At 55.2% G+C, this 26,457-nt stretch overlaps 1 protein-coding gene across 3 annotated transcripts in view; it reads left to right on the top strand.

Annotated features, from left to right (window-relative positions):
• Window positions 1-22,763, top strand: part of XPO6 (exportin 6) — a 98,486-nt gene extending 75,723 nt beyond the window's left edge. For 2 of the 3 annotated variants that reach the window (XM_059415064.1, XM_059415063.1), the window contains exons 13-24: window positions 2,108-2,267; window positions 5,558-5,650; window positions 8,328-8,472; window positions 9,820-9,966; window positions 10,829-11,018; window positions 15,225-15,380; window positions 16,352-16,466; window positions 16,643-16,814; window positions 18,223-18,384; window positions 19,100-19,198; window positions 19,359-19,589; window positions 22,062-22,763. In XM_059415064.1, the coding sequence (XP_059271047.1) occupies window positions 2,108-2,267; window positions 5,558-5,650; window positions 8,328-8,472; window positions 9,820-9,966; window positions 10,829-11,018; window positions 15,225-15,380; window positions 16,352-16,466; window positions 16,643-16,814; window positions 18,223-18,384; window positions 19,100-19,198; window positions 19,359-19,589; window positions 22,062-22,163 (1,772 nt within the window). In that variant the 3' untranslated portion in view covers window positions 22,164-22,763. The remainder of the gene's footprint in view (window positions 1-2,107; window positions 2,268-5,557; window positions 5,651-8,327; window positions 8,473-9,819; window positions 9,967-10,828; window positions 11,019-15,224; window positions 15,381-16,351; window positions 16,467-16,642; window positions 16,815-18,222; window positions 18,385-19,099; window positions 19,199-19,358; window positions 19,590-22,061) is intronic. The other variant, XM_059415065.1, reaches the window with a different exon arrangement.
• The last annotated feature ends 3,694 nt before the right edge of the window (window positions 22,764-26,457 follow it).

Raw genomic sequence — 26,457 nt, forward strand, 5'->3', positions numbered from 1 at the left:
GGGTCCTCCCCTGCATCGCCCCTTCCTTTGGTCCTCTTGCTCCCTGGAATGTGGTCCACACTCGGGGGCTGTCCCAGGCTGTGCTCCAAGCCTCAGCACTCGGAAGTCCGCGTAGGGTCTGAGGCCTCCGACTTGCTGCTTCCTGGCACCTTCTGAGGTGTTCAGGCTTGCTGTTTGCGGCCTCACAGTGCCTGTCCACAGTGGCCTTTGAATAACAAGGGAACATTCCCGGGGCCGAGGGCTGCATGAGGAACTCAAGCACCTGACACACCTGGTCCGACTCGGTTTGCTCTGTGCTCGGTCGCATCTCATTCAGTCACTCGTTGCGGTTGCCTCTTCTCTACCTGGCGCCGTGCCAGCTCCTGGCCACGGCCCTTGTCCTTGTGGAAGTTCATGGTCTGTGAGGAGACGTGTGGCTCCTTAGTGTATCTCCGTGTGTGCGCCGAGATGCCCTGGCGGGGAATGCAGGCCGGGAGGGAAGCCCGTTCCTTCCGCTGGGCAGTGCAGAGAGAGGGCAGGCCTCCCAGAAGGGCCTTGGGGGAGTCTGGAGAGTGGGGAGAGCACGCAAGGCAGGAGGGACCAGGCATGCTGGGGGCTGTCCAAGCGGGGACCTCAGGCACCGGGGGTTCCCGGGGGGTCCAGGTGGGAAATGGGAATGGCAGGAGGCAGTGAGAGCCCTGGGGTGGATGCTGGGGGTTCAGGTTCTCCCACGGAGCCGGGACGGAGCCCCGGGAGGTTTGGCACCGTGCTCACGGGCAGCCGTGTGCTCAGGCCTGGGTTCTGGGAAGATGTTTGGGGAATGCTGCAGGAGGGGGTCGCCTTTAGCCAGTTCTTGTCTCCTCACAGAGAGGAAACGCCTGCCATGGCAGCGAGAGGGGCTGGTATTTGGGGAGCGCTGGCAGTGCAGGTACCCGCCGTCCCGCGGCGCAGAACTTGCTCCAGTGCAGAGTGAGCTCTCCCCGCCCAGCAGTGCTCACTGTCCTTTGTGGACCGTTGTGAGGAGGGGTCTGCAGGGCGAGGAGGTGTCTGAATAGCAAGTATTTTTGTCCCTCACCTTCGTGCCTTTATCACTCAGCGTGAAGAAATTATATCGAAAAGAAAGTTTCAGGTCTTAGAAAACCACATGCTCTTTGTTATATATAGTGACACAAACACTGAGTGATGCTTTATACCTTAGAGGTCACAGGGTTTCCTGTGCAAGCCATCTGACTTTGCCTGTACACTAGTGAATTCCACAGGAGCATTATTTTCCTTTTTAAAGACAGGGAACTGAGACTGAGAAGGGCTGGCTGAGGCCCAGAGCCAGCAGGTGTTCGGCCCCTGTGTCTTCCGACTCCAGGCCCTGTGCCTTTATCCCAGACCGTGCTTCTTCGGACCTTCTGGGGCGTGGAGTGCTGACTCCACCCTGTTCTTTGCAGAGCGGTGGATCCTGCCTGTTTGCCCACGGAGGCTGCATTCTGTGGCCAGCCCGGGTGTGGAAAGTGGGCAGCTTTGCAGGTGTAGGGGCCAGTCTAGGACACTAGTGCTACCCCAGAAGTATGACCTGTGTTGGCAAGTGACTGCACTGTCCTGCCTGTTTCCTTGGGTGAGGGATTGGTGGTGTTGCTACCTCTGGCCCAAGGGAAATCACATCAGGTCCATGTTTGCACACTGTGGGCTGTGAGCCTCTCTTGTTGGCTCTCTCCGGGCCTGCAGTGCTTGTGGGTGCGGTTTGGGTGGAGGCAGGGCCCGCTGTTCTGGCTTGTTGCTGGGAAACAGCCTGCAAGTTGCTGTGTTTCACAGTAGTTTTTGTTTTTAGGATTTATTTATTTTAGAGGGAGAGAGAAAGTGTACGAGTTTACACACGTTGGTCAGGGGAGGAACAGAGGGAGAGGGAGAGTCTCAAGCAGACTCCCCACTGACTGCAGACCCTGATGCGGGGCTCGATCTCGTGATCCTGAGATCATGACCTGAGCTGAAATCAAGAGTCCGACGCTTAACTGACCGTGCTACCCAGGTGCCCTCGGCAGTTGGTTCTGCTCCCTCCAGTTGCCCAGCGAGCTGTTGCTGTAGCGGTGACTGCAGCACCTTCTTCCCGCGGGAACCCATGGGCGCTGTTGTCTTGCAGGACACAGGTTGAACATCACAGCGGAGAATGACTGCCGGCGCCTGCACTGCTCCCTGAGAGACCTGAGCTCCCTCCTGCAGGCCGTGGGCCGGCTGGCCGAGTACTTCATCGGAGATGTGTTCGCCGCACGGTTCAGCGACGCCCTCACGGTCGTGGAGAGGTAGGCGGCGGCTCCGTGGTGGTGCCCTTCCTGCCTCAGAGCCCGGTCGTTCGTTCTTGTGTGAGGGCAGCGTGCGGCCAGCTGCACACGGAGCAGCACGTACCTCTGAGAACTCCAGGCCCATCGTCTGTCACGTGGAAGGGACCTGCTGTCTTGCAGCTGACTGCGAGGATTAGTGAGAGGAAGCACTTAGCACAGTGCCCAGCTCATAGCCGACGGGTCTGTGGGTAAAAAGACAGGATTGGTCTCAGAAGAAACCAGGCGAGGTCCATCGTACGTCTCTGCCCGCACGGTAAAGAGACAGCAGGAAAGGCCGGGTAGGCCGAGGACAGACGAGCGGTCACTCAGCCTCTTCCAGCTGGGTGGCCAGATGCCAGAGCTGGGACTTCTCCCAGTCCTGTTACGTCCTGAGGAGTCCAAGCTGACCCGAGAGATGGTTCCCTGCCTCTACCAGCTCTCTCTGTCACCTTCCCCTCGGGACCCTTCCCCTCGGGACCCTCCCCCTCGGGACCCTCCCCCGTGTACAGCTGCATTTGCTCAGGGCCACTGCCCAGGCCCAGGCCCCCGCTCCTGCCTGACAAACCCATGTGCTTAAGTATTAAGTGAGACACTTGGCAGAGGAATGGCTAACGATGTGGGATACGTGTACACACACACACACACACACACACAGGGCTATGACTCAGCCATCAAAAAGAATAAATCTTGCCATTTACAATGGCGTAGATGGAATTCGAGTGTATTATGCTAAGTGAAATAAGTCACAGAAAGACAAATAATGTACAATCTCGTGTGGAATTTAAGAAACAAAACTTATGAACATGGTGGAAGTGAAGGAAAAATCAGATGAAAACAGAAGGGGAGAGGCAAACCGTAAGAGACTCTTACCTCTAGGAAACAAACAGGGGGTTGCGGAGGGGAGGGCGCTGTGGGGAGCAGTAACTGCGTGACGGGCGTTAAGGAGGCGCGTGGGGAGTGAGAGAGGGTGTCATGCCGCTCTTCTGCCCCAGAAGCTAACGATAATGCCATATGTTAACGGAATTGAATTTAAGTAAATAACTTCAAGAAGGTGCTTCCAATGTGATCGGAGGCTCAGATTGTTTCAAGGGAGCTGGTGCACTGATTAGATCAAGACTGGGTGGGTGTGGGTCCAGCCCGAAGTCAGGTCACCGGACTCTGTCACTGGCCCAGTAGCCAGATCATTGGTAACTCACTGAGCCCCAAGCCTAGTGACTTGCACACCTGAGTTTTCTTTTAACTGTTACTCTTAGCCTAAAAGCACAGATAACTAAGAGTTTTAAGTAAATCTTTAAAAGGCAGATTAATAATAGTAAAAGCACACAGTAATAGGAGATTTTCAAAAGAGTGGTTTTGCACATTTTATTTCATTCTGTACTTTGAGGGACGGGGGTGATCTGTGATCTATGAGCCAGCCGTGGCCCGAGATGGGGACTGCCTTGTTGCTTCAGGTCACACGGTTCCCAAGAGGGACAGTGGGTTGCGACCAGCTTCCCGAGTCCACATGTTATGCTCCTTCCGGACCACGGGGCTTCCGCGTCCAGCGCCCCTCCTCTTCTTCCTGGGCAAGGCCTGGGATGCGTCTTTCTTCCTGTCTGACTTTTTTCAGACTTCGGAGCCCCTGCCTTGGTGTGCCTCTTTGTGCACTGCTTGGGTTTGCAGGCCCAGTACTCCCGAGATACTTGCTGTTCTGTCCTTGTTTAGAACGGAGTGCGAGAGAAGGCTCCTCGTTAGGGCTGCGTGACCTTCGTGGCCAGTGGGATGAGCTGGCTTCTCGCCTGCAGGCTGCGCGCAGCAGACCTACTGGCGAAGCTGCCAAGTGCAGCCGTGGCGGAAGACACATTCAGCAGTCGTGTTTAGTGCGGAACGGCACTCAAGATGCTGTAGACGTGCAGCCGAACACCGTGTGATTCCACTCACAGGAGAAACGGACACTAGTCAGAACCAGAGAGCAAGGGCAGTGACGGGCCAGGCTTGGGGCAGGGGGGATGGAGTTGTTCTTCAGCAGGTAGATGTGGAGTTTTATAGGAGGAAACGGTAAAGGGGACTCGTGGCGGTGCTCACCCGCTATGCGTCTATTCAGCACTGCTGAAAGGTGCTCTGGGCACAGAACGGAGAGCGGTTTGCAGAATTACACGCTGGGTGCACGTGGGTGTGTCGTGTTACCATGCTGGCCCCTTCCCAGAATTTCGATTGAGAGCCCTTGGCTCTTTGACCCCCATTGCTCCCGAGCCCTGCATGCTTTGGGATTCAGGCTTGGGGTTTTCTAGGCAGGTCCTGCTTTCCACTCCCTTCTGAGAGGAGTGGTTTTCAGAATGTGGTCCCCATGCACGGAGTGCCAGATGCAGACTTGCTGGCTGCTCCTCGCCGCCCCGGAGTCCGTCTGTGGGGTCGGACCAGGGAGCTGCACAGTAACAAGCTCCCAAGTGGGTTGTTTGGGTCGGTGAAGCTCGAGAAGCTGTGCCCTGGGGCACCGCAGGAGGAGAACGCCCTCTGGCTTGCCTGGTGTCTGTCTCAGACCTGCTCCCTTAGAGAGCTTCGTTACGCAGCAGGCACAGACGGAACTGCCCTGGGCCTCCGGCTCTTCCCTTTGCCCAGAAGGGTACATCGGTCTCCAGTGAAAGAGGCACTTCCATTTCCCCGAAAGCTGGCTCTTTACTGCACTGAAGGCTTGTTTGTATGCAGTGAGCCTGTGGGCAGCCAGTGGGCTCAGCAACTGGCTTCTGAAAGGATTGTGCTTGAAGTTAAAAACCCTTCAGTTTGTTCTAAAAGGTTTTGCTTCATGCCCTGCCCCCTCCCTCAAATATTTTAACAGGAGCATTTTTTTAATCTTAAGAAAAGTTGGAAAAATTGTGCAGCGAACACCCATATACCCATCACTTAGATTCTACAGTGAACATTTTGCTCTATTTTCTTTATCATATGTCTGTCCATGTGAAACATTTACTTTTTTCTTATTTTTCGTCGTAAAATACACAACATAAAATACTTGCATTTTAAGTATTTTTATGGTGTATATTATACTGTATTTCCCTGTTAGATATTTATTTTGTGTTCAGAATATCTTGGGTCTGTAAGTCATGCCTTAGTATCTTTGTATAAACCTTTATGCACATCTCAGATTAGATCTTTGGGATAAAATTGAAGGTCTGGTCTTGATAATTGTTTGGATGGAAAATGTCTGTCCTTGGGACCTTCATTGGTACCTTGTCCATTTGTCTGTTGTAGTCCGTAAGCTGAGTGTCTCTTCCTGCCCATTTCTTTGCCAACAGGTTGGTCAAAGTCACTCTGTATGGATCTCAGATAAAGTTGTACAACATTGAGACGGCTGTGCCGTCAGTCCTGAAACCTGATCTCATCGATGTGTAAGTACAGAGCGGGCTGCTGGTGCAATCTTGGGAAAGACCGAGTCTTCTAGTCCCGGTCCGTTCATAGATAAAAAGGAACAGCGGTGGTTGCTGTGAAGAAGAGAAGGACTCCCTCCTCCCAACCCAGGAAGAGAAGGTGGTCTAGGGGCAGGGGTGGTTGGAGTACGTGGAATGCAGCGAGCAGGTGACGGCCGAGAGCGGGGCGTGCATGGAGTGGGCACTCCGGGAGGGAGGAGCGGCAGGAGCCCAGACACACATGTGTCGCGGGGTCCCGCAGTCAGGGGGGCGGTAAGCAGTGTGTGTGGTGGCAGAGGAGGCCGCGGAGTCATGGGCGGACCACGGTGGAAACAGCTTGAGAGCCTCAAGTCTTATTCTGTAGGCCAGTGCCTGAAGCTGTAGCCTGTGGAGAGTGACTCGGAGAGTCTTGACTACCGCAGGGCGGCCTGAGGCTCCTCGGGTGTTGGTGTTACACGGGAACTTGAGTGACTTTGAAGGACGTTCGGGGACCACACTCAGAGGAGCCTTTTGGACAGTGGAGAGCCATTCGGAAAGTGACTGTGGGAGGCTTACAGGAATGGGGACTGGAGGTGGGGCCATGTCCCTGAGACCACAGTGCCCAGACCTGCTCCAGAACAGAGCAAAGGTTGGCAGACTACGGCCTGTACCAAATCGGGCCCACTGCCAGCTTCTGTAAATCGAGTTTTACTGGAGCACAGCCACGCCCATTCATTTACGCATCGTCTGTGACTGCTTTTGTGCCCCGGCAACAGAGCTGAGTAGCTGTGACGGAGAGAGTATGTATGGCCTGCACAGCCCAAAATATTTATACTCTGGTGTTGGCAGAAAAAGTCTGCTAACCCCTGTTCTAGATAGTTCTTGAGCTGCAAATTAGGTAAATGATAGAGTCTTATTTACTAGAGCAGTTTAGGATTTTTTTTTTTTAAAGAGTGTGTGTATATGCGTGTATATATATAGCTTTCCTTTTTGAGAATTTAGAGAAAGCTGTGAAGCTTCTGCCGAGAAAAATGCTAATTTGCTCATAAACACAACATCTTGCACATAGTTTCAGGAAGTTTCAGAGCCCCCTCTCTCCAGCCTTACGGAGCTCTGTACATTGGTTAGATTGACTGAAAGTCCTAGACCCCAAAGGCACACTGATGTCCTTTTTCTTAATTTTGGTACTCAAAGCTTGAAGGGTAGGAGAATCAATGCATTCTAAATATAAAATACAAAGTAACTGCTTGGTCACTATGAATTACCTGTATTTTCGTACTTCAAGGTACTTAATACTTTTCTTACCTAACTTCTCATCTTGAAAAAGTGACTACCTGTAGTAAAGGGAAAAAGAGAATGAACACCCTTACACACTCAAACTAGACTCATCAGTTACGAGTATTTTGCCCCATTGGCTTTTGTTTCTTATGCTTTCTTTTTGTATTCACATGAGAACACATACTTTTTTATTTTTTTAGGTGAACTGTTGGAAAGTAAATTGCAGACAACATGTCACTTCATCTATAAATCCTTTAGCATGTTTCTCTAGGAACAAAATCATCCGATTTTATTTATTTGAGGTAGAGAGCGAGCACACATGAGTGGAGGGAGAGGGAGAGAATCTTTTTTTTAAATTTTTTATTATGTTAGTCACCATACAGTACATCATTAGTTTTTTTTTGATACAATGTTCTAAGATTCATTGTTTGCATAGAACACCCAGTGCTCCACGCAATACATGCGCTCCGCTCCTTCGTACCCATCACTGGGCTTATCCATTCCCCCATCCCCTGCCCTCAGAGGGAGAGAATCTTAAGCAGATTCTGCACTGTGTTGGGATGGATCTTAAGACCTTGAGATCATGACCTGAACCGACACCAAGATTTGGGACGTTCAACTGACTGAGCCACCCAGGTGCCCCAATATGTAGCATTTTAAAGAGTGTGTGCGTGTGCGTGTGTGTGTGTGTGTATCTGCATTATTTTTCCATACTCAGATTTTCCCGGTCATCTCAGAAATGTCCTTTTTTTTTTGACCCAGGGTCTAACTAATCATGAATCATGTCACGTTTACCTTCTGTCATCTAGACCAGCTCTCCAGATTGTGCATGTTGGTAGGGGACAGGGGAGAGAAAGAGAGCGGAAGAGAGGGAAAGAGAAACTGAATTTTTGGACATTTAGACCTTTATTTATTTATTTTAGAAAATCGTAAAAATCTGAATTTGTCTAGTTGTTTTTGTACTATAGGAGATTGGTGTTTGACATTTATGTGGCCGTGTGTTCTTCCTGCCTCGAGGTCAGCTTGCCCTCCTGAGTTGATGCTCAGTTTGATTTCCACGTGGTTTGCCTGAGTCCTAGCTCTGTCCTCCAACAAAAGTTCCTGGGAGCAATGAGACCCCAGAAAGAACAGTCCCCTGAGGACCCTGGCTCTTGGTTTCTAAAGTGCATTCTCCACTAGAGGAGCCAGAGCTGCTTCGAGGGCTGACTGCCTTCTGTGGTAGAGGCAGCGGCGGCAAGGGTTAGATGGTGCTTTCATTTTTAGGTCCTACCTGAGCAAGTAAAGGATTTCTGTGCCATCGCACGTGTCTTCAAACAGTGAATGCTCTGGGTGGGATTCTTCCTTTCATGCTAACATATTTTGACCTTGACCTTTAACATGGCATCTTCTCCCCCCTTCGCAGGCACGCGCAGTCGCTGGCCGCTCTGCAGGCTTACTCGCACTGGCTGGCGCAGTACTGCAGCGAAGCCCATCGGCAGAACACACAGCAGTTTGTTACGCTCATCTCCACCACCATGGATGCGGTCACACCTCTGATCAGCACCAAGGTCCTGAAACAGCGGCACCGCACTTCGCAGCTGAGTCCTTGCCCTTCTGTCCAAATGCCCACTTACTAGAGAATCCAGATCTTGCTTGGTATTAGACCCTTAGTTCTCACCACTGTGGTAGAACAGCGTGTCATGTCATGTTCCTTTTGAACTGCGGCCCACATCAATTCAAATATAACTTTATTTTTTTAGCTAAGTCCCACATAAATATATGCTCCTTGTTAGAATATCCTTGTAAAATACCATTCAGATTTATAGACCAGAAAGTTGTGATACTCTTGAGTTCCCTCTCTGAAACCCTACCATTCTGTAGTGGGGTGTTTTATAATTTTCCTGTTGATGGAAGTTAGTTCTTGGTGTATATATCCCTGTAGGATGGATTCCGGGAAGTGGATTTGCTGTCAAAGGTGTATCCACGTAAATTGGATAGATTCTCCTCAGTTGTCCTTCGAGAAGACCCCTGATTTATATTATGTAACATATAGATGTTTGTTTGTCTTTTTGTAGTTTTAACCACGGGTAGCATTCTGCTCTGCTCTTTACAGTGTATTGTTTTCCATAAATTTTTGTTGAGTTTGTAATCATAATTTGTAAATGAGTTACAGTGTCCCATGAGGGGGGGTTATATAATTTATAATTTACCTAGCCGTTGCTGGACTTTAAAGTTACCTCCATTTGAAAAAAAGTCACCCTAGGTAATTCTGAAATGTATGTACTCCCGAGCTTAGCTTTATCCTTTTGGGTGATTTTTTTAGAGTAAGTGGGATTAAAGGTTCTAAGACTTTCTGATATTTCTTTCCAAAGTGATTCTGCATGCCCCTGACTCTTCGGTGTGCCTTATTTCACCAGTCTTGCCAGCATTAGGTTCTATCTGTAGTTTTCTCTTTGGCTAATTTGAAAAGGACAGATGGTCCTGAACCAAGGCTTTGATTGGCACACTGGGTGGAGGAAGCAGGAGAGCCTGGCGGGACGGGTGGGGTGCAGGAAGGCAGGTGGAGAGAGAGGTTGGCGTGGTTGGAGTGAGATGAACGATCCTGAGTAGTTTGAATGGGATGCCAGGGGATTTGCCGTGGGGTTGTGGAGCTGACAAGTGACTGAGCCCAGAGGGTTCGGTGACTAAAGCCAAGAGGAACCAGAGGGGCTTGTTTTCCATCTTGATGTCAGGAGCTGTGATGCGGCACAGAGGAGGGCGCATTGCTGGCCATCATCCCTAGAGGCTTGGATACCGAGCCTGGGTGGTATCATGGCTCCCAGCGCTGTATTTGGCTTGGGCTACCTCATTAAAGTTCTTCTCGTAGCGGCCCCCCAGGAGAGCGAGTGAGCCGGGATGTCCTCTTCTGTCTCCAGGTCCAGGACAAGTTGCTGCTGTCTGCCTGCCACTTACTGGTGTCCCTGGCCACCACCGTGCGGCCTGTCTTTCTGATCAGCATCCCCGCGGTGCAGAAGGTGTTCAACAGAATCACCGATGCCTCTGCTCAGCGACTTATCGATAAGGTGAGACCCCGGGGCCCACCCGCAGCAGCCTGGAGCTACGTGGCTCAGACTCGGGGAGGCCAAGGAGGAGGCTGGCTCTTCTCCTGCACTTGGAGTTTACAGGCCGTGCCGACAGGGGCGGTTTCCTCCACAGCCTCCGTGCCCTCCCGATGGGCCCTTCCCGCGCGGCCGCACAGTGTGCAGAACACAAGAACAGTTCTCCCGGGAGGCAGCCAGGGGTGCTGCCTTGAGAACCGGCCATGTGCTGGTGATGGCAGAGTCCCCTTGCGCTCCTTTTGGTTTACAAACAGTCTGTTTCTGTTGTATTTTCTTGAGGTAGAGATACTCCATCCAGTCAGTGATTGTCATGAAATCCTTCAGGAGGCTCAGGCTAGAAGTTTAAAATCAAACAAAACAGAGGTGGTGTCAGAGGGCAGTCAGATCAGTTACTTGAGAGCACCTGGCTGTGAACGTGCTGCTTCTGACCCAGCGCCAAGGGCACAGTGACCGTGGGAGCTGCTCTGGCGGCCTCGCGCTCTCAGCCCTGTTCTGAGCAGCGTCTCGGAGGGTGTCGGAGGCCAGTGTCTGCGGTGTCCGTGACTTCTCCCTCTGTAGTGCTTCTGCTGCCGGGGGAGGGATGTCACCAGGAAAGGCTATCGGGGCCGGCCCTGGAGCGCGCTGGACCCAGACTAGGTGTCCCTGCTTCAGTTTCCCCTCCCGGCATTACCTTAGACTCGGACCGAACCCCCAGGCCAGCCTGTGAGAAAGGAGCCGGGAGGTCAGAACTGTGTGTGTCTGTGAGTCTGTGTGTGGCAGGTGCCTAGGCCGTGTCATGTGCACTTGCATGTTGCTCTTCGCTCCTTGACGTGCGGGTCTCCTCCAGGCTCAGGTGTTGGTGTGCCGAGCCCTTTCCAATATCCTGCTGCTTCCGTGGCCAAACCTCCCCGAGAACGAGCAGCAGTGGCCTGTGCGCTCCATCAACCACGCCAGCCTCATCTCTGCGCTCTCGCGGGACTATCGCAACCTGAAACCCGATGCTGGCGCCCCACAGAGGAAGATGCCACTGGATGACAGTGAGTATCCCCAAGGCAGGGCTGGCCGGGGAGATAGGGCAGGCGCTGTCTTCCTTTGTGGCCGATGAAGTATTCACCTGTCCGTTGTCGCACGGCCGCTGGCGGGGGAGTTCTGTGCCCGTGTCCGCTGCACCTGCTTCCTGGATGTAGGAGGCCCCTTCGCTTAGTGAAAAGGTCAAAAATAAGCCAACCACCGATGATGCCCTCCGTGGAGAAACAGTCTTCAGTGACTAACTGATCCATTTCAGATACTTGTAGAAGCAATCAAAGCACTTCACCTCTGCACGTTGGGAAAAATGGATTTAAGTACTGTCTTTTGAAATTATTTTTAACCTTTCTCTAAAAACCTGTGTTTTAGAGGCTTTGAAAAAACTTGGTATCTTTACACATGACACTTCAAGTCTGATTGTTTATATTCAAAAGAGAGGAAAAAGATAAGAAAACTCAGTTCAAGTAGAAGGCATCAGATTTCCAGGAATCTTATAGAAATATTATAAAAACAGTATTTTCACACTAAGACAATACTGAAACATTGGGAGACACTGTTTATAGAATGTCAACAAAAACACTTTGTGAAGTGTTAGAAATATTGGTAAGTACTCCGCATTCTCGTTAAGAACATTATTTTTATAATCGGGAACATTAGTAAGTGCTCACTGTACAGAAATATTAGAATACTATGAAGACGGGAAAAACTAAATCTCTCGTTTCAGTATTTTAGGAAGTAACCATTTTAGCATCTTGTTGTCTTCCTTTTTCTCTGTTCCGGTGTCTTCGGTGGCTCTGTGGGTGCGTGAGAGCGGCAGAGTGAGCGAGGGGCCCGGGCTGCGGGCCCCTGCCTGGGCCGCCTTCTCTCCATCTCTGCCTCTTGCTGTGCCGGCACCGCCCTTCATGGCCCGGTGTTTGTCTGGTCCTGGGTCTCCGTGTGTAGCGTTGTGTCATTCATTTAATTCTCACGTGAGCCTCTGAGTCAGTTGCTGTTACCTGATTTAGTCCGGGAGGAAACTAGTGTAAGACGACGTGATTTGCGCAGGGGTTACGTATGGCTAGTGTGGAATCCCACTTGGAAAGTTCGATGGCCTTTTCTCCCTTTATCTTACGCGAGCTTACTGTCAGTCAGCATAGGCTCCGTGGTTAGCGGACAGTCCCAAAATCTTAGTGGCTTAATCCAGGAAAGATGTATTTCTTGCTGCTATTACATGTTCACCTGGGGCTGAGGGGTTGGCAACATCCTGCTTGTCATTCTGGTCACTCGCGGCCTTGGGCTGCTGAGGGCCACCCCACAGTCTGTGCCTACACGGGGACAGGGACGCAGGGGATGGTGCAGTGGCGCTCCCAGCGGCTCCAAGCTCCGGCCTGCAGGTGACACGCGGCCTCTGTATGTTCGCTCACAGTTCAGTGGCCAGAGCATCGGGGTATGTGTCTGCGGCTTCCCTGCAGAGCGGATGCCACCCCCTTGCCCCCCGTGCCATGCTGGGGCCATCTGCTGAACAGGAGGAGCCATTTCCACAGGGAACAGACTTAATGGCAGAGCTCACATCTGTGGCATGTTCCCTGGGCCCCCACTGGGCCCAGAACTTTCTGTACAGATGCTCGTTCAGTCTTCCCTGCGGCCGGTGAGGTTGGTTTTCTCCTCTTTCTCCAAGTGATAACATGAAGGCCTGGGAAGGCTTCCATTGCAGCTGACTACTCTGACACGCTTTGAAACCGACACCATAGCTGAAAGCCTGAGCAGAGGAACGGCTGTGTATCTTAAGTGAGGTTTTACCGCTTGTTAGTATTTCACCACGCTTGTGTTCTGGCCCCTCCGACTTTTTCATTTTAACCACCATTTAAATAATTAAATAACGTGAGTTGCTAAAATTGACACCTTATCCCTGAATTTTTAACCTTTATCTCAGAGAACGAGATACTGTCTCACAACTCAGACACCATGAAGACAGCCAAGCTGTGCGGCCTGATAACAGTGACATCATGTAACACACAGACCGCAGGCAGGTGCTCCCCAGGCGCTACCAGAGTGGCCTTTTTTGCTTCTTAAAAATCTAAGATACAGTCCGGGGTCATGTGTTCTCTTTGCTGGTTACAAACATCTTTCCAATCCTTTAATACGGAAAAGCTTTCCTGTTCTTGCTTTACCTGACACTGACGTTTTTGCAGAGTCCAGAAGCTCTTCTGATTGTTTCCAGCCGTTGGGGCAGGAATACCGCCTGGCCAGTGTTGTGTACTCTCTGTCACGTCGCTTCTGTGCGTCCCGTTACTGGCATGCTCGGGGTGATAAGGCAGCGCTGCTGGTGTCTCCACGGTCAAGTCCCCATCCGCCCCTCGCCCCCTGCTTGGCAGGTGGAGGTTGCTCAGAATCCGAGACGGTGGTGCGGGGTGCGGTCAGGAGTCAGAGCTGGGGCTGAATGGCTCCGGATCCTGATTCTTCACCACACTGCCCCTTTGCTCTTGAAAGCATTGTTTTTAATGGTCTGGTAATGTCCTGTCCGGTGGGGGTACACGTGATAGACCTGTTCTCCTATTACGTATTTAATGGTGCTTTCAGTTTCCTCTTGTACATTTCTGCGAGTGCATTTTGGTTCTTGTTTCAATTTCCTCATACTCCAGGGGTCAGATTCTGGTCTCTTTACCCTTTTCGCTTTCCCCCTAAACTGCTTTCCCTGCGCCTTGTGTATTCTTGGGGAAACCTCTGACCCAAGTGCCGTGTCCTGGCTTAAAGTCCCTGTGCTTGCAGTAGTGGGCGTGAGTGGCTCCTTCAGTGGGATACCATGTCTTTGGCTCACGTGCCAGTGTCTGTGTGGCCAGCCTATTGTGAGCCGTTATTTTATTTTTAAAGATTTTATTTATTTATTTGACAGAGATCACAAGTAGGCAGAGAGGCAGGCGGGGCGGGGGTGGAGGCCCCATGCTGAGCAGAGACCCCCCCCACCCCCCACCCTGATGTGGGGCTTGATCCCAGGACCCTGAGACCATGACCTGAGCCGAAGGCAGAGGCTTTAACCCACGGAGCCACCCAGGCGCCCCTGTGAGCCATTATTTTAAAATCCTTTGAGTGAGGTGGGGTCATCTCTGTCCACATTTCAGAAGAGGAACTGCAACTTAAAACGCAGTGGAGTCCGGAGTCAAACCTGATCGCATCCACCTCCAGAGATCGATTCTTTCTGCCATACCTTCCCTGGAAGCTGCTTCAGCCCCCTAGAGGCTGAGGAGCCTGGGGGCCCAGAAGCACGGCCGGGTGGAGGCCAGCTCTCAGCCCAGCTCTGGTTCAGCCTCTGTGGAGCTCCGCCAGGGCTGAGTGGCAAGCTCAGGCTGAGCTACGGGGGCCTGCTGGGGGCAAGCCCTGTGCCTGAGGGCGAGAGGCAGCTCCACCAGTGCTGGAGAGGGACGGCAGCTTCCCTGTGTGGAACTTTCTGATATCCCAGGCACTTCGCTGGACACATTCTCAAACTTGTCTGACTTCCTCCCAGCAGCCCTGCGGCACTGGGCTGTTGGCTCTCCCCGGTGCCCTGACAGGGGTCCTGCCCCACTTGTAGGGCCGTGGAGTGCTCGCCTGCTGTTCCTCTGCGGCTTGTCTGGGCTGGGCCCTTGCTGCGTCGCCTTGAGCTCCTGCCCTTTGGCTGACCACTGCCTCTGCTCTCTTGCGGTGCTGCATGGGGCATCATCGGGGGCTCGTTAGGAATAGATGTGGTTAATAATACAAAATCCTACGATAATCGTCGTACGGATCATCAGGCCCCGGGTGCAGATGGCGTCTTCGCGAGCGCAGCCGCAGCTGTGCTGCCGGGTACCAGTGCGACTGCCCCGCTCGCTGTAGACCTGGAACTGATGGCGAGTCTGATGCGCACATGTCCACTCTCGCCCGGGGTAGCCCCCTCGTGAGGCTTACTTTCTTACCCATCATCTAACCGGAGGCCGCACTGTACCTTCCTCTCTCTCTCTGGACTTTTTCTGGTGGACAGAAGCAGAAGAGAGGCCAGAAAGCTGAGTAGGCAGGCCCCCAGCGTCCTGGCGCTGAAGAGGGGAAAAAGAAGAGCCAAAAGGAAGTAGGAAGGGGCGGGGCAGTCCATCAGGAGAGACCGCGCTCCTTTAGCAGGACTTCTGCAGCTGTCCCCCGAACACCTGTGCACGTGTGCCCTCCCCCGTTCCCGTGATCCTGCTTTGTCCGCAGACAAGTCCTAATACACACTGAGTCTTGATTTGCAGCCAAAGTGATTATCCACCAGACACTTAGTGTCTTGGAAGACATCGTGGAGAACATCTCCGGGGAGTCCACCAGGTCGCGGCAGATCTGCTACCAGTCTCTGCAGGAGTCCGTGCAGGTCTCCTTGGCTCTCTTGCCAGCTCTTATCCATCAGTCAGGTAGGAGCTGGCGGCAGGCCCTGTGGTGGCGGGTGCCCCCGAGTCCCACAGTGACTGCTGGGTTCTGTAGAGCACACCCAAGTGGGTAGCGCGGGCCTGGACACTGAAGGCAGAGTGGGGCTTGGTTATGGGGAGTCTGGGGCCAAGCACCCCCACCCCCCACTCCGGGAGCCCTCACCTGGGTCTTGCGCCGGTGTTGTGTGGCCCAGAGTCACTTGGGGCATCTTGCCTCGTGCACTCCTAAGTCCTTGCCTTCTCCCCGTGCAAAATGTGAGAGGACGAGGCGATGGGGTCATGGTGCAGGCGAGGGAAGAGAGCTTTTTCCCGAGTGCTGCTTATTTCCTTAGAGGGCAGGGCGGCTTTTGCTGATACGGTGCCCGCCCTCCGTCAGTGCCCCCTGCAGAGGCTCTCCCGGTGCCGTGGCCTGGCTCTCCTGAGAGCCCTCGCCCGAGTCTTGTCAGTCAGCACGCGCTCCCCGATTGCCTCTTGGGAGCAGAGTGGGTGAGGTCAGAGCCAGGACACTGCCCAAGGTGATGGTTTAGATCTGCAGCCAGTGTTTTCTGCGATTAATCCCTTTCATGGGCCGGGGCCATTCAGCCTGAATACACCCTCCTTATCCACCTTATCCACTTTCAGCCTCTCAACCCCTGACCCAAGTGCCCGGATTAGTGGTCGCAGGGAGAACAGTGACGCTGGGTGCCGGCCGGTAAGGACGGCTGCCCGGGGACCTTCACGTCCCCTGGTGAGCTGCGGTCAGCCAGAGGTTCCCGACTCCAGAGCTGTTTTCCCGGCATGTCCCTGCTGGTTTCCCACTTTCCGTCATGGGCTCTGGGGCCGTTGGGGAAACGTCTTCGAGCAGGAAGCCTTCAGTCGAGATGGTCGTGCGGCTCGTCAAAGGAAGGCCACAGGCCGCGGGCTTCTGCTTACCCTGTGTGCCAGCTTCTGACCTTCCGCTTTGCGCTTCCGTTTAGATGTGACCGATGAGATGCTGAGCTTCTTCCTCACTCTGTTTCGAGGCCTTAGAGTACAGATGGGCGTGCCTTTCACAGAGCAGATCATACAGACTTTCCTCAACATGTTTACCAGGTAACCGCACACCTGCTCTCCGTGGCTTCCAGACTCCCAAGGGAGAAGCAGTGGGGCCCCGGCTACAGAGCCTGGGGCTTTCTGCTCCTTCTCTTCGCTTGTCACAAGCGCTGGTGTTCCTGCTGGCCCGCAGAGAAACGCTTCCTTGGCTACCACGCGTTTCCCCTTGTCTGCAGAGAACAGTTGGCCGACAGCATCCTCAACGAAGGCAGCACTGGCTGCCGGGTAGTGGAGAAGTTCCTGAAGATCCTGCAGGTGGTGGTCCAGGAGCCTGGCCAGGTGTTCAAGCCTTTCCTCCCCAGCATCATCTCCCTCTGCATGGAGCAGGTGTATCCCATCATTGCTGAGGTATGGGGGGGGCCCGGTCCCCGGGGCTGCCTCCAGTCTGCACCTGGGGAGGAAGTGAAGTAGTGAAGAAAACACATTGTGTTTTAAAGCTAATTTGATATTTTTCTCGTAAAAATAATTTTTTCCAAGAAAGAATGCCTTCAGTCCAGTCTTTCTGTATTGGTTGGATTAATCTGAGCCTCTCTAGTGAAAGCACAGCAAGGCTGGTTGGTGAGGGAGATCAGCCTGCTGTGGCAAGCACTAACTTTAGGTGAATACGTGGTTTTCTCCAGTAAGAACGTCCATTGATCTCAAGACTCTAAGGCTAGTTCTTGGATCCGTGCAAAGGTTTTATTGTTAAAGGGACGCTCTTCCTCCGTAGAAAACAGGCATTCAGAATGACAAGATCCAGAATAGGTGTGGATTTAACTACGTTTTATGTGATAGTTAAATAAGAGCTAACCATTGTTAATTGCCCCAACTAAGGCCTAAATAAGTCAGTTGCTTTGCATCATTAAACACGCTCGGGTCCTGTAAGGGTTCCTGCCATGGGAGCTCGTGCCCTCTGGTCCCAATTTAATTTTAATCAAGAGTGAGTTAAATATTATCTGGGCCTTACAGTTTTAATTCTACAGAGACATCTAGAATATTGTGACCTGGCCTGCCCTCCAATGACGTGGAGATTTTCGGTTCAGTTAGGAAATACTGCTGAACCTGCCTCCCTCTGTCCCCTCCGCGAATCCTGCTCCCGGGGACAGCGGAGACAGGCCCAGGGAGCAGTCGGTCCTACCCGCTGCCTCTCCCCGGAGTCCTCTGCCGCTGCTTTCCGTGGCTCTAGGTGCACTTGAAACTCCTGTTCCACAGAGGGCAGAACTGCTTTTAAAGCTTCTTACTTGTTTTGCATAAGATCACCAGGTTAGCTGGGAACAGCATTCTTTGTTGTGGGAAGAGGAACTACATGACGAAGACGCGACAGGTCACACCAGCTGCTTTCTAAATAGGACAGCCGCGTTTCTGCTCGTTCTGCCGACAGTAGCCTTTTTTCCTGGCTGGCTCAGTCGGTAAAACATGTGACTCGCGATCTCGGGGTTGTGAGTTTGAGCACCATGTTGGGGTAGAGATTACATAAAAATAAAATCTTTAAGGAAAAAACTTGCTCGAAAAAAAATCAAAGAACACAGGGTCCCTCGGCCCCGACCTGGGCCTCGTGTCTTTGCGAGACGATGCCTGGTTTGAGCTGCACGCGAGAGGGCGACCTGCCCAGCTGAGCCTGTGGGCGGGACACTGACCCTGCGGGCCGGGCCGTGCCGTGCCGTGCCGTGCCGTGCCGGGCCGGGCCGGGCCGGGCCGGTGCCGGTCGCAGGCTCGCTCGGTCTGTGTTGCTCTGGAGCTGCAGGGGGCCCTTGTGAAGGCCTGTGTGTTCCTGCAGCGCCCCTCCCCTGACGTGAAGGCGGAGCTGTTCGAGCTGCTCTTCCGCACGCTCCATCACAACTGGAGGCACTTCTTTAAGTCCAGCGTCCTGGCCAGCGTCCAGCGGGGTGTCGCCGAGGAGCCAATGGAGAACGAGCCTCAGTTCAGCGCCATCATGCAGGTGACATGAGGGAAGGGCCCGTGAGGGAGCCACCTGCTCCCTCGCCTGGCTGTCCCTTGGTTTGCTGCTCTGGCGAACGGGGAAGCTCCATAGTCTCCGGTCAGAGCGTGGTGCTGCCGCTTAGCAGCTGGGCAGGTAGTTAAGTTCTTGGAGCTTTGGTCTCCATCTGTAGAGAGAAGCTGCCTGTTTTGTGAGACTGAGTTCGTTTCTGCCCAGCAACTGGCCTGTGGGGTGCTGGATGTGTGCCTCTCTCTCGGCCTTGTCCAGTGCTGCCAAGGGTGAGGGGGCTGCCTGCAGCACACGGAGGCGCTCTTGCCCAGAAGCTGAGTGGCGTCTCTCGGGGGAAGGGCCCCGGGCTCTGCTGGAGGAGGCAGGCTTCAGAGTCCCCTGGGTTGGCTGAAGGGTTGACTAATCACTTGAGTAGCTTCTAGCTTCAAAGGTGGAATCCATAATGGGTTCCAGATATGTATTACAAAAGGTCAAGGTGAGACTGATGTGTGAAGTAAGGCCCAGTGGGGAGGACTTTAGAGCTAAGATGACTCAGGAACATTCCAAGGTCTGATTGGAGGCATTAAGGCCGTGGGTACCCTTGTTCTGCCACTGGCATGAGGAACCAGCAGAGTGCTGGTTCTTTGGGTGGGTGGGTGGGGGCCCAGGAGGGCGGGGTCTGAGGTGCTTTCAGTGCTGCCCCTAACGCAGTGGTCTCACCCCCTAGGCTTTCGGACAGTCCTTTCTCCAGCCCGATATTCACCTGTTCAAACAAAATCTCTTCTACTTGGAAACTCTCAACACCAAGCAGAAGCTGTACCACAAGGTCAGTGTCCTCTCTCCGAAGGAGGGGGCGGTGGGTGGGCGGAGGCCCAGCCTTCTCCGAGGGCCGAGGGTTCAGGGTGGACCACGGGATGGCACGTGGACGGGCTCGGGGGCGGACTGAGCCCTTGGGCCGTCGCTCAGCCTGCCCTCTCTGTCTGCAGAAGATCTTCCGGACCACCATGCTGTTCCAGTTCGTGAACGTGCTGCTGCAGGTGCTGGTGCACAAGTCCCACGACCTGCTCCAGGAGGAGATCGGCATCGCCGTTTACAACATGGCCTCTGTGGACTTTGACGGCTTCTTTGCGGCCTTCCTCCCAGAGTTTCTGAGCAGCTGTGACGGCGTGGATGCCAACCAGAAAAACGTGCTGGGGCGGAATTTCAAGATGGATCGGGTGAGGAGAGAGAGGCCAGGCTAAAGGGCGGGCAGGCGTGGGCTCTCACCCTGGCGCCCACTCAGGGAGGAAGGGGCCGGCCACTTCCGTGTGTGGTCTGTGCCCACTGGTGGCTCCCGAATGACTCGGTGCTGTGGCTGAACGCTGGGCCGCACCTACCCACGGTCTGGGCTTCTGCCGCAAGTGCATTCTCCGGCCCAGCCATCAGCCCCGGCCCCGGCCCTGGCAGTCCATCTGATTGCCTCTGCTGCTTTGGGCTCCCTGCCCCGCATCAAGCACACAGCACCCCCGGCCACAGTCATTTCCTCCTGGGGCCTGAGCCGCTATAGCCCAGACTTGTAGTCTGGGAAGACTGGTGCTCAGGAGCCACATCTCTGAGTCCCGCCAGGGTTAGGATTGTGACCCTGGGCTCTGCCCAGGCCTCCTGGTTCCGCGGGGCCTGACCTGGGAAGAGCCCTGTCGCCCTCTGCTGTCTGCCCGGGGAACGTGGCAGGGAAGGGGTGGGGGCTAGGGAGGCAGAGGCCCAGGATGTCCACGGAGCCGTGGTTGCCGGTGCGTCTGAGTCCCACGGCGCCCAGCTTCTCCTGTCCTAGGGTGTCATGTCTGGGCACTCAGCCGCCCTCCTCAGCTGTTAGGTCTCCGCACTTGCCTGCTGGACTCTTCCCGAGGACAAGTCTGTTTGATCCTTCACCGCCTGACGTGCGGCAAAATGAAACCTTTCTCCCCCATCCTGCGGCCTCCCGGCCTTGCCTTCTGTGCTGCAGTGGCCGGGCCGCAGCCCCACTTGGCGTGCAGACGGACGCACTGCTCCCGCTGGAACAGACTCTGCTCGCTTCTTAGCTCGTCTGTGATGTGCGTCAGCCTGGTTTTCTCTTAGATTCAGCAGCTCCTGTTTTCCTTTGTCTTGGAATGTTTCTTTCCCCGGGGCCTGTCCTGTCTTCTCCGGAGCTTCTGGAAGCCCACGGTAGCTGCTGGGGTGGTTTTCCTTCCTGCTCCTTGAGGCCAAGTCCTGATACCTAACTCTCCCTTTGTCGTCATGTCCTTACCAGTCAACCTCTTGATTTAAAGCAGTGGCTTCCAGGTCTAGTTCTGCATCAGCGCACTTGGGGGCCTATTAAATGCACAGAGACGAACTCTGTGTCCCCCCTGGGACATTTGGGATTTGGCCTTTGGGAGCCACGGATCCAAGAGACCCCCCTTTGGTTTGTTTTCTGGAGGACAGAATACGTAAAAGAACCTGCACCTTCATTCATCTGTTTACGGGTACCTGGACCTGGCTGGCTCTCTGGCCCTGTGGGGGCGCTGGGGCTCCAGCCCCTCCCCGCCTTCAGAGGAGCCTTGCTGGGAAGACAGGCAACACCACCCTCCTGTGCACGACACTGGGCCAAGCACTTCACGTGCCCTGGCTTGTGGACGCCTTCGGCAGCCTTCTGAGGGGAGGTCCTGTTACTAATTCCAGTTGGCAGATGAGCGGAGGTTCAGCAAGCTCAGCTGGTAGTTGGCAGTTAGAGAACTTGGGAATGCTCGAGCCAGGAAGCGGGCCTTCTGGCTGAGGGTTCCGGCTGCGGAGCCGGTGAGCACTGCCCACATGCAGGTGACCCAGGGCCCTTGGGGAACGAGGAGCAGAGGGGCAGGCCTCCGCCGTCTGGAGCCTCTTTGACAAGAGGCTGGCTTTGAGATGAGTTTGAAGAAGAGAAGAGGTTAACCAGGGGAAAGATGCTGAGGGGCCCCACCAGCGGGCCTCCAGAAGGTACTCCCGTGGCACCGCCAGCCACATGGTGTCCCACAGGCCCCGTGGCAGTGGCAGGCACCATTGATGTTATTCCGCATTTGGACCTGCAGTCTGGCCCCCAGTGATCCCAGCCTAAGCATGAGGAGGCGGACCTGGGGGGGTGGTCTTGCTGGATTGGGGGAGACTTGGGGGTTCCAGCTGCGAGGGACCTTCTCCACTGGTGTCCTGAGGCCTGTGGGCTCCTGCGGGGGTGTCCCTCCTGATCGGGAGCCCTGGGCGGGGAGGAGTCTGTGGACACAGCTTGGCCGGCTGTGGTGATGGAGAGGTGTGCGTTGGTGGACATACCCGTGTTCACTGGCGAGTCCAGTCTGGGTTCCCTTCTTACCGTGGGAACTGGGGCAAGTTTTGGAAGCTCTCTGTGCTTCCCTTTCATCACCCTTCACACGGGGACACTAACGAAACCTGTGCTGCAGGCTGGTGGGGAAGCTCAGTGGCTTAGCACCCGGGTGGCCCGGGGCAGGGCCTGGCCTGTGGTGGGCACCCGGGGGGTGTTAGCTTCTGTTCTTTTGCCCCCATAGGGCCGTTGCGGACACGGGGCGAGTGAATGAGCCGCAGTTCTGACTTCTGTAAAGCATTTGCAGACCTCTGCGGCCCGCCCCGGGATCGAGTAGCCGGGGTGGGGTTGCTGGGTGCGGTGGGTGGCGGCGGGGCTGGGCTGCAGCTGTGCCCCTGCCTTGCAGGACCTGCCCTCGTTCACCCAGAACGTGCACAGGCTGGTCAACGACCTGCGCTACTACAGACTCTGCAATGACAGCCTGCCCCCCGGCACCGTGAAGCTCTAGGCACGGCCTGCTTGTCGCCAAGGGACACGAGCTCCCACTGCTGCCACCCGCCTCCCCTCCGCCTCTGCCACACAGGGCTCCCGGACAGGCCCCGGCCGCTCCTTGGATTCTCACACCCTGAACAGCGCTGCCTGCCCCCCGTCCCTCTCCACGCTCCCGTCCCGCTGCCCACCCAGCCGAGCTGGCTTCAGGGTGCGTCTTAGCCCTGGTTGGAGTGCCCAGGGCATCGGGAGCGGGCAGAGGATCGTGCGGCCAGGTGCCAGGGAGACCCCCGGGAATCCTGTGGGCTGGTCCGCGCCACGCCCGCGGACATCAGCCATGAGGCCGAAACGCCAAGGACTGTTCGCGACAGTGCCACCTTCTCACATTCCGCCCCCACGTGCGGCCCGGCCGGCCCCAGAGAGACTCGATGCTGGGACTGGTGGGCGCTTCTGTCCAGCCTCTCCCGCCCTCCCCTCCGATTGCCTTGAAGTCTCTGCTCTCGTTGGAGATTTGCAGACTGTGGGGTTTTTGTTCTAGTTTTCTCATCATTCCATTGTGATACTAAGAAACTAAGAAGCTTAGTGAAAAAATAAAATGCTTATGTTGTTGTTATATAAACGCTGGTCAGGGAGCATCTTTCCACTCAGCTCGCCGGGGCCAACGTGCGGTGGAGGGACTGTCCTGGTGGGCAGCAGGGCTGTGAGCCACCAGGGCCGCGGCGGGGCCGCGGGAGAGCCCAGCGGAGGAGGGCCGGCTCGCGCAGGGACCCCTAGGCCGCCTCTCCATTAAGCTGCAGGAAGACATAGGGCCCCGTTTCTTAGAGTCAGAGGGTAGGGACTTGTCCGTACAGTTCCCCTTGAGGTGCGGGTGGGCTTGGAGCCAGGTAGGGTCCGCCACCCCTGCTCCTCGGGCCTGGGCTCGCGCTCAGCATCCTAAAGAATGGACGCTGCCTGAGACACACAGCCAGGCCCTGGCCGTCGGTGGACCAAAGTCTTGCCGGAGGTCCGCGGCAGCGGGGAGGGCTGGGTGACTGGTGTGCTCGGGAGAGGCTGGGGGCTGGGGAGCACTTGGGGATCCCGGATGTATCTGAGAGCCGGGCCTTGTCGGCCGTGTTCGCGTGTGGCGACGGTGCTTTGTCCTGAAGTTCTGGGATGTCGCGTCAGCAGCTCCTCCTGCGGTCCCGGTGACCGGACCGGCAGGACTAGGCTAGATTTTTTTTTTTTTTTTTTTTTTTTAAAGCTTTTATGAAGTGAGCTCTACACCCAGCATGGAGCTCTAACCTACAGCACTGAGATCGGAGCTGCACGCTCCACCAGCTGAGCCGGCCGGGCGCCCCTGGACAAGGCTAGGTTGTCATGTGGACCCAGCCCTGGTGGGAAGAGGCTCGCTCACCCGCAGTGAGGGTGGCTGCTGGCTTGGTGGTAGAACTGGGGGGGAAGGGAGTTGGGGGCTGATGGCTTGTGCTTCTGAGGCCTTTATGAGCATCCGTGCGGGGCGGGGGTTGGGGGCGGGCAGGGGTCCCTGGGCGGCGCGCACGTGGGCTCCCGGCTGCAGCTAGCCCCACTTCAGAGGTCAGAGAGGAGGAAATTGAAACTCCCGTCGCTCTTTTGCAGAAAGGAATTAGCATCCAATTATCCCTGGGCTATAAATACCGCCTCACCTGCCTGTGCGGAAAGGCCCGGGTGTGGTCTGCGCCTGAGCTGGTGAAAGGCTCTTTGAACGCCCGCGGGGGGAGGGCCGAAGAGAGCTGCACCCTGGGACGGAACTTGGGACTCGGGGTGCTATGGGGAAGGCTGCGGGGAGTAAGGTGGGCCCCGCTGTTCCGTTCCAAGACTGCTGGGCATGGCCCCAGCTGTGTGGGTCGTAGTGAGCTCCCAGTCCTTGGAGGTGTGCAAGCAGAGGCTGGGGGAGCCGCTCCCCTGGTGTCCCCCTGACTCATCCCTCTTGTCTGCAGTGCCCCCCCGCCCCCCGCCCCACAGGTTTTAAGGAGTGTGGCTGCAGAGACTGCATTTGAGGCAGGGGACAGGGAGGCCAGAGACGGATGGCCGGCCGGCTTTAGGTCAGTCCCGACAGCACCGAAGTTTCCACCGAAGAGGACACTTGCTCTGCCATCTTCGGGTGCGGGCAGGACGCCACGATAGTCTGTCCCCGTCAGCGGCGTCCACGCGAGGCACAGCCGCTGGCTCTGGGAAGGGTCTGATGAAACACTTCCAGCTTCCAGCACTTTCCTCCACTTGGTGCCATCAGCCTCACACCGCGGAGGATCAACTTCCTTTTCCGTTGCCTTTTCTCCCCTCCTGACATATTGTCGTGAAGAACGCAGAAAGCTAAAAAAAGTCCTCATAGTTCTGCTGCTCAGAGAAAACCACTGTTAATGTTGTGGTGAATTTTTTTCCCCCAATACGTACAAATACATCACAGTTTTGCTCTGTGAACTCGAGCTCGTGTTGTCTTGCAGCCTTTTTTATTCATGATCACGTTGTGACCATTTTTCTAAAACTTGATTTTTAATGGCGGGGGCCGCCCCAGGCGCTCGCGTTGTGTCCAGTTTCCCGGATCCCCCGCGGTGCCGCAGTGAGCTTCTGTGCCCGTCCACGTCCGTGCTTGTGTCGTGGGTTTCCGCAGGTTCTCCTCCTCCGTGCGAAGGGGACAGCGCAAGTGTTCTCGAGGCTTCTGATGGAGCCTGCTGGGCCTGATTCCTATCCTGCAGAAGCTAAGTTACAGACTTGAGAGTTGCAAAATGTCTGAGCTGTTAAGGTCCACTGAGATCATTTGACCATATCAGCCCCTGCTTTTTGTGGATCTTGGGGACTCTCCTGCCCATTTCCGAGAGTCACCATTTATTCCAGAGTGACGTCTCTGCAGGGAGGGGCTGCGGATGGTTCTAGCTGACTCCTGGGCCCTTGACGGGAGCCCTGATGGACAGCCCTGGACTTAAACAAACATTATTTACGGAATCCCTGCCTAAGCCAGGTGCTGGGTTGCAAGTGAAGGACTTGGAGGCTGATCAGGCAGCTGGTGCCCGCCAGGACTTTGCAGGCCCGTGAGGAGACAGACAGACAGACAGGTTGTTGCCGAGGGAGATGTGCTAAGTACAGTGACGGGGGTTGGGGGCTGGAAAACAGATGGGGGACCGAGGATCAGGGGGGCTTCACCGAGGTTGATGACCGCCGAACTCGTCCCTGGAGGGTGTGAGGGGCTCCCCGGTGGGCAAGCCGGTGAGGACACGGGGTGACGGCCTCCGAAGGCCGGCCAGCAGGCGGGAGCTGCCTGGAGACTTCGCAGATTCCCAAATTGCCGTGATGGAGAAATTGATGGAGAAATGGTTGGGGAGACCCAACAGTTTTGCTTTTCTTTGCATACAAGGATGTCTGGACAGTAGCGGACAGTATCAGCGGCCATCCCGGGCCAGCAGGGCAAAACGGAACTTCTGCTCTCCCTCGTCCCGGAAGCGAAGGCATCTGGCTCTGTGCGGCTTGGCGCGCCAGCACAGATGGCCGCGGTGACCGGCCCAGGGACGCACAGCTGACGGGCAGCGTCCCGTTCTGTGCCGCGAGCACGCAGGAGGACGTGGGCTGGCGGCGCTGGGGCATCTCCGGGATCCACTCGGGGGGAAAGCAGAGGTCCTCCGTGACTGCCACCTCTGGAGCTCTCCTGAGCCCACCTTGACTGCCCCTGTGGTAGCCCCCACCTGAATGAAGGCAGGGGGTGGGGCTCAGCCCCCAGCGGGCGCCCCAAATGTCGAGCCCATGAGGGTTTTCCGGATTTGCTGTCTTCTGGGAATTTGCTGTCTTGTGGGTGTCTGCTGCGAACACGCGGCCTCACTTTTCAGGGCTCCTCAGGGAAAAGCACTTGAGTAAACAGCTCTTAAGTGAAGGATTTCTTTAGTTCAAGGGCTCCCTTCTCTGCTCATCCCTGCGTGCATCGTTGGAAACATCTTTAGAAATCCGTGTTAATTCATTGGTTCCAGCCTTGGAGTTGGTGGGGGTGGCGTGGTTCAGGGCACAGGTCATGCGGCCTCCTGGGTTAGGCCCAAAGCTGGTTCAGAGCCCCAGGGGCCCTGAAGAACACCGGAAGCCCCTGCTGAGTCCAGGCCGGGCACCCGCGGTGGGCTGGGGGTGGGCTGAAAAACTACTGTAGTGAAACATAGGCCAGACATAGGTGGGCATTTTGGCAATCGGTAGATTTTCTTCTTAAAAATAAGCCTGCGTGGCTCCGTGGGTTGAGCGTCCGACGCTTGATTTCAGCTGAGGTCGTGATCTCATGGGTTGTGGGATCAAGCCCCGCCTCGGGTCCGAGCTCCGCGCAGAGT

Source organism: Mustela nigripes, chromosome 11 (genome assembly GCF_022355385.1).
Source record: "Mustela nigripes isolate SB6536 chromosome 11, MUSNIG.SB6536, whole genome shotgun sequence".
Taxonomy (NCBI): Eukaryota; Metazoa; Chordata; class Mammalia; order Carnivora; family Mustelidae; genus Mustela; species Mustela nigripes.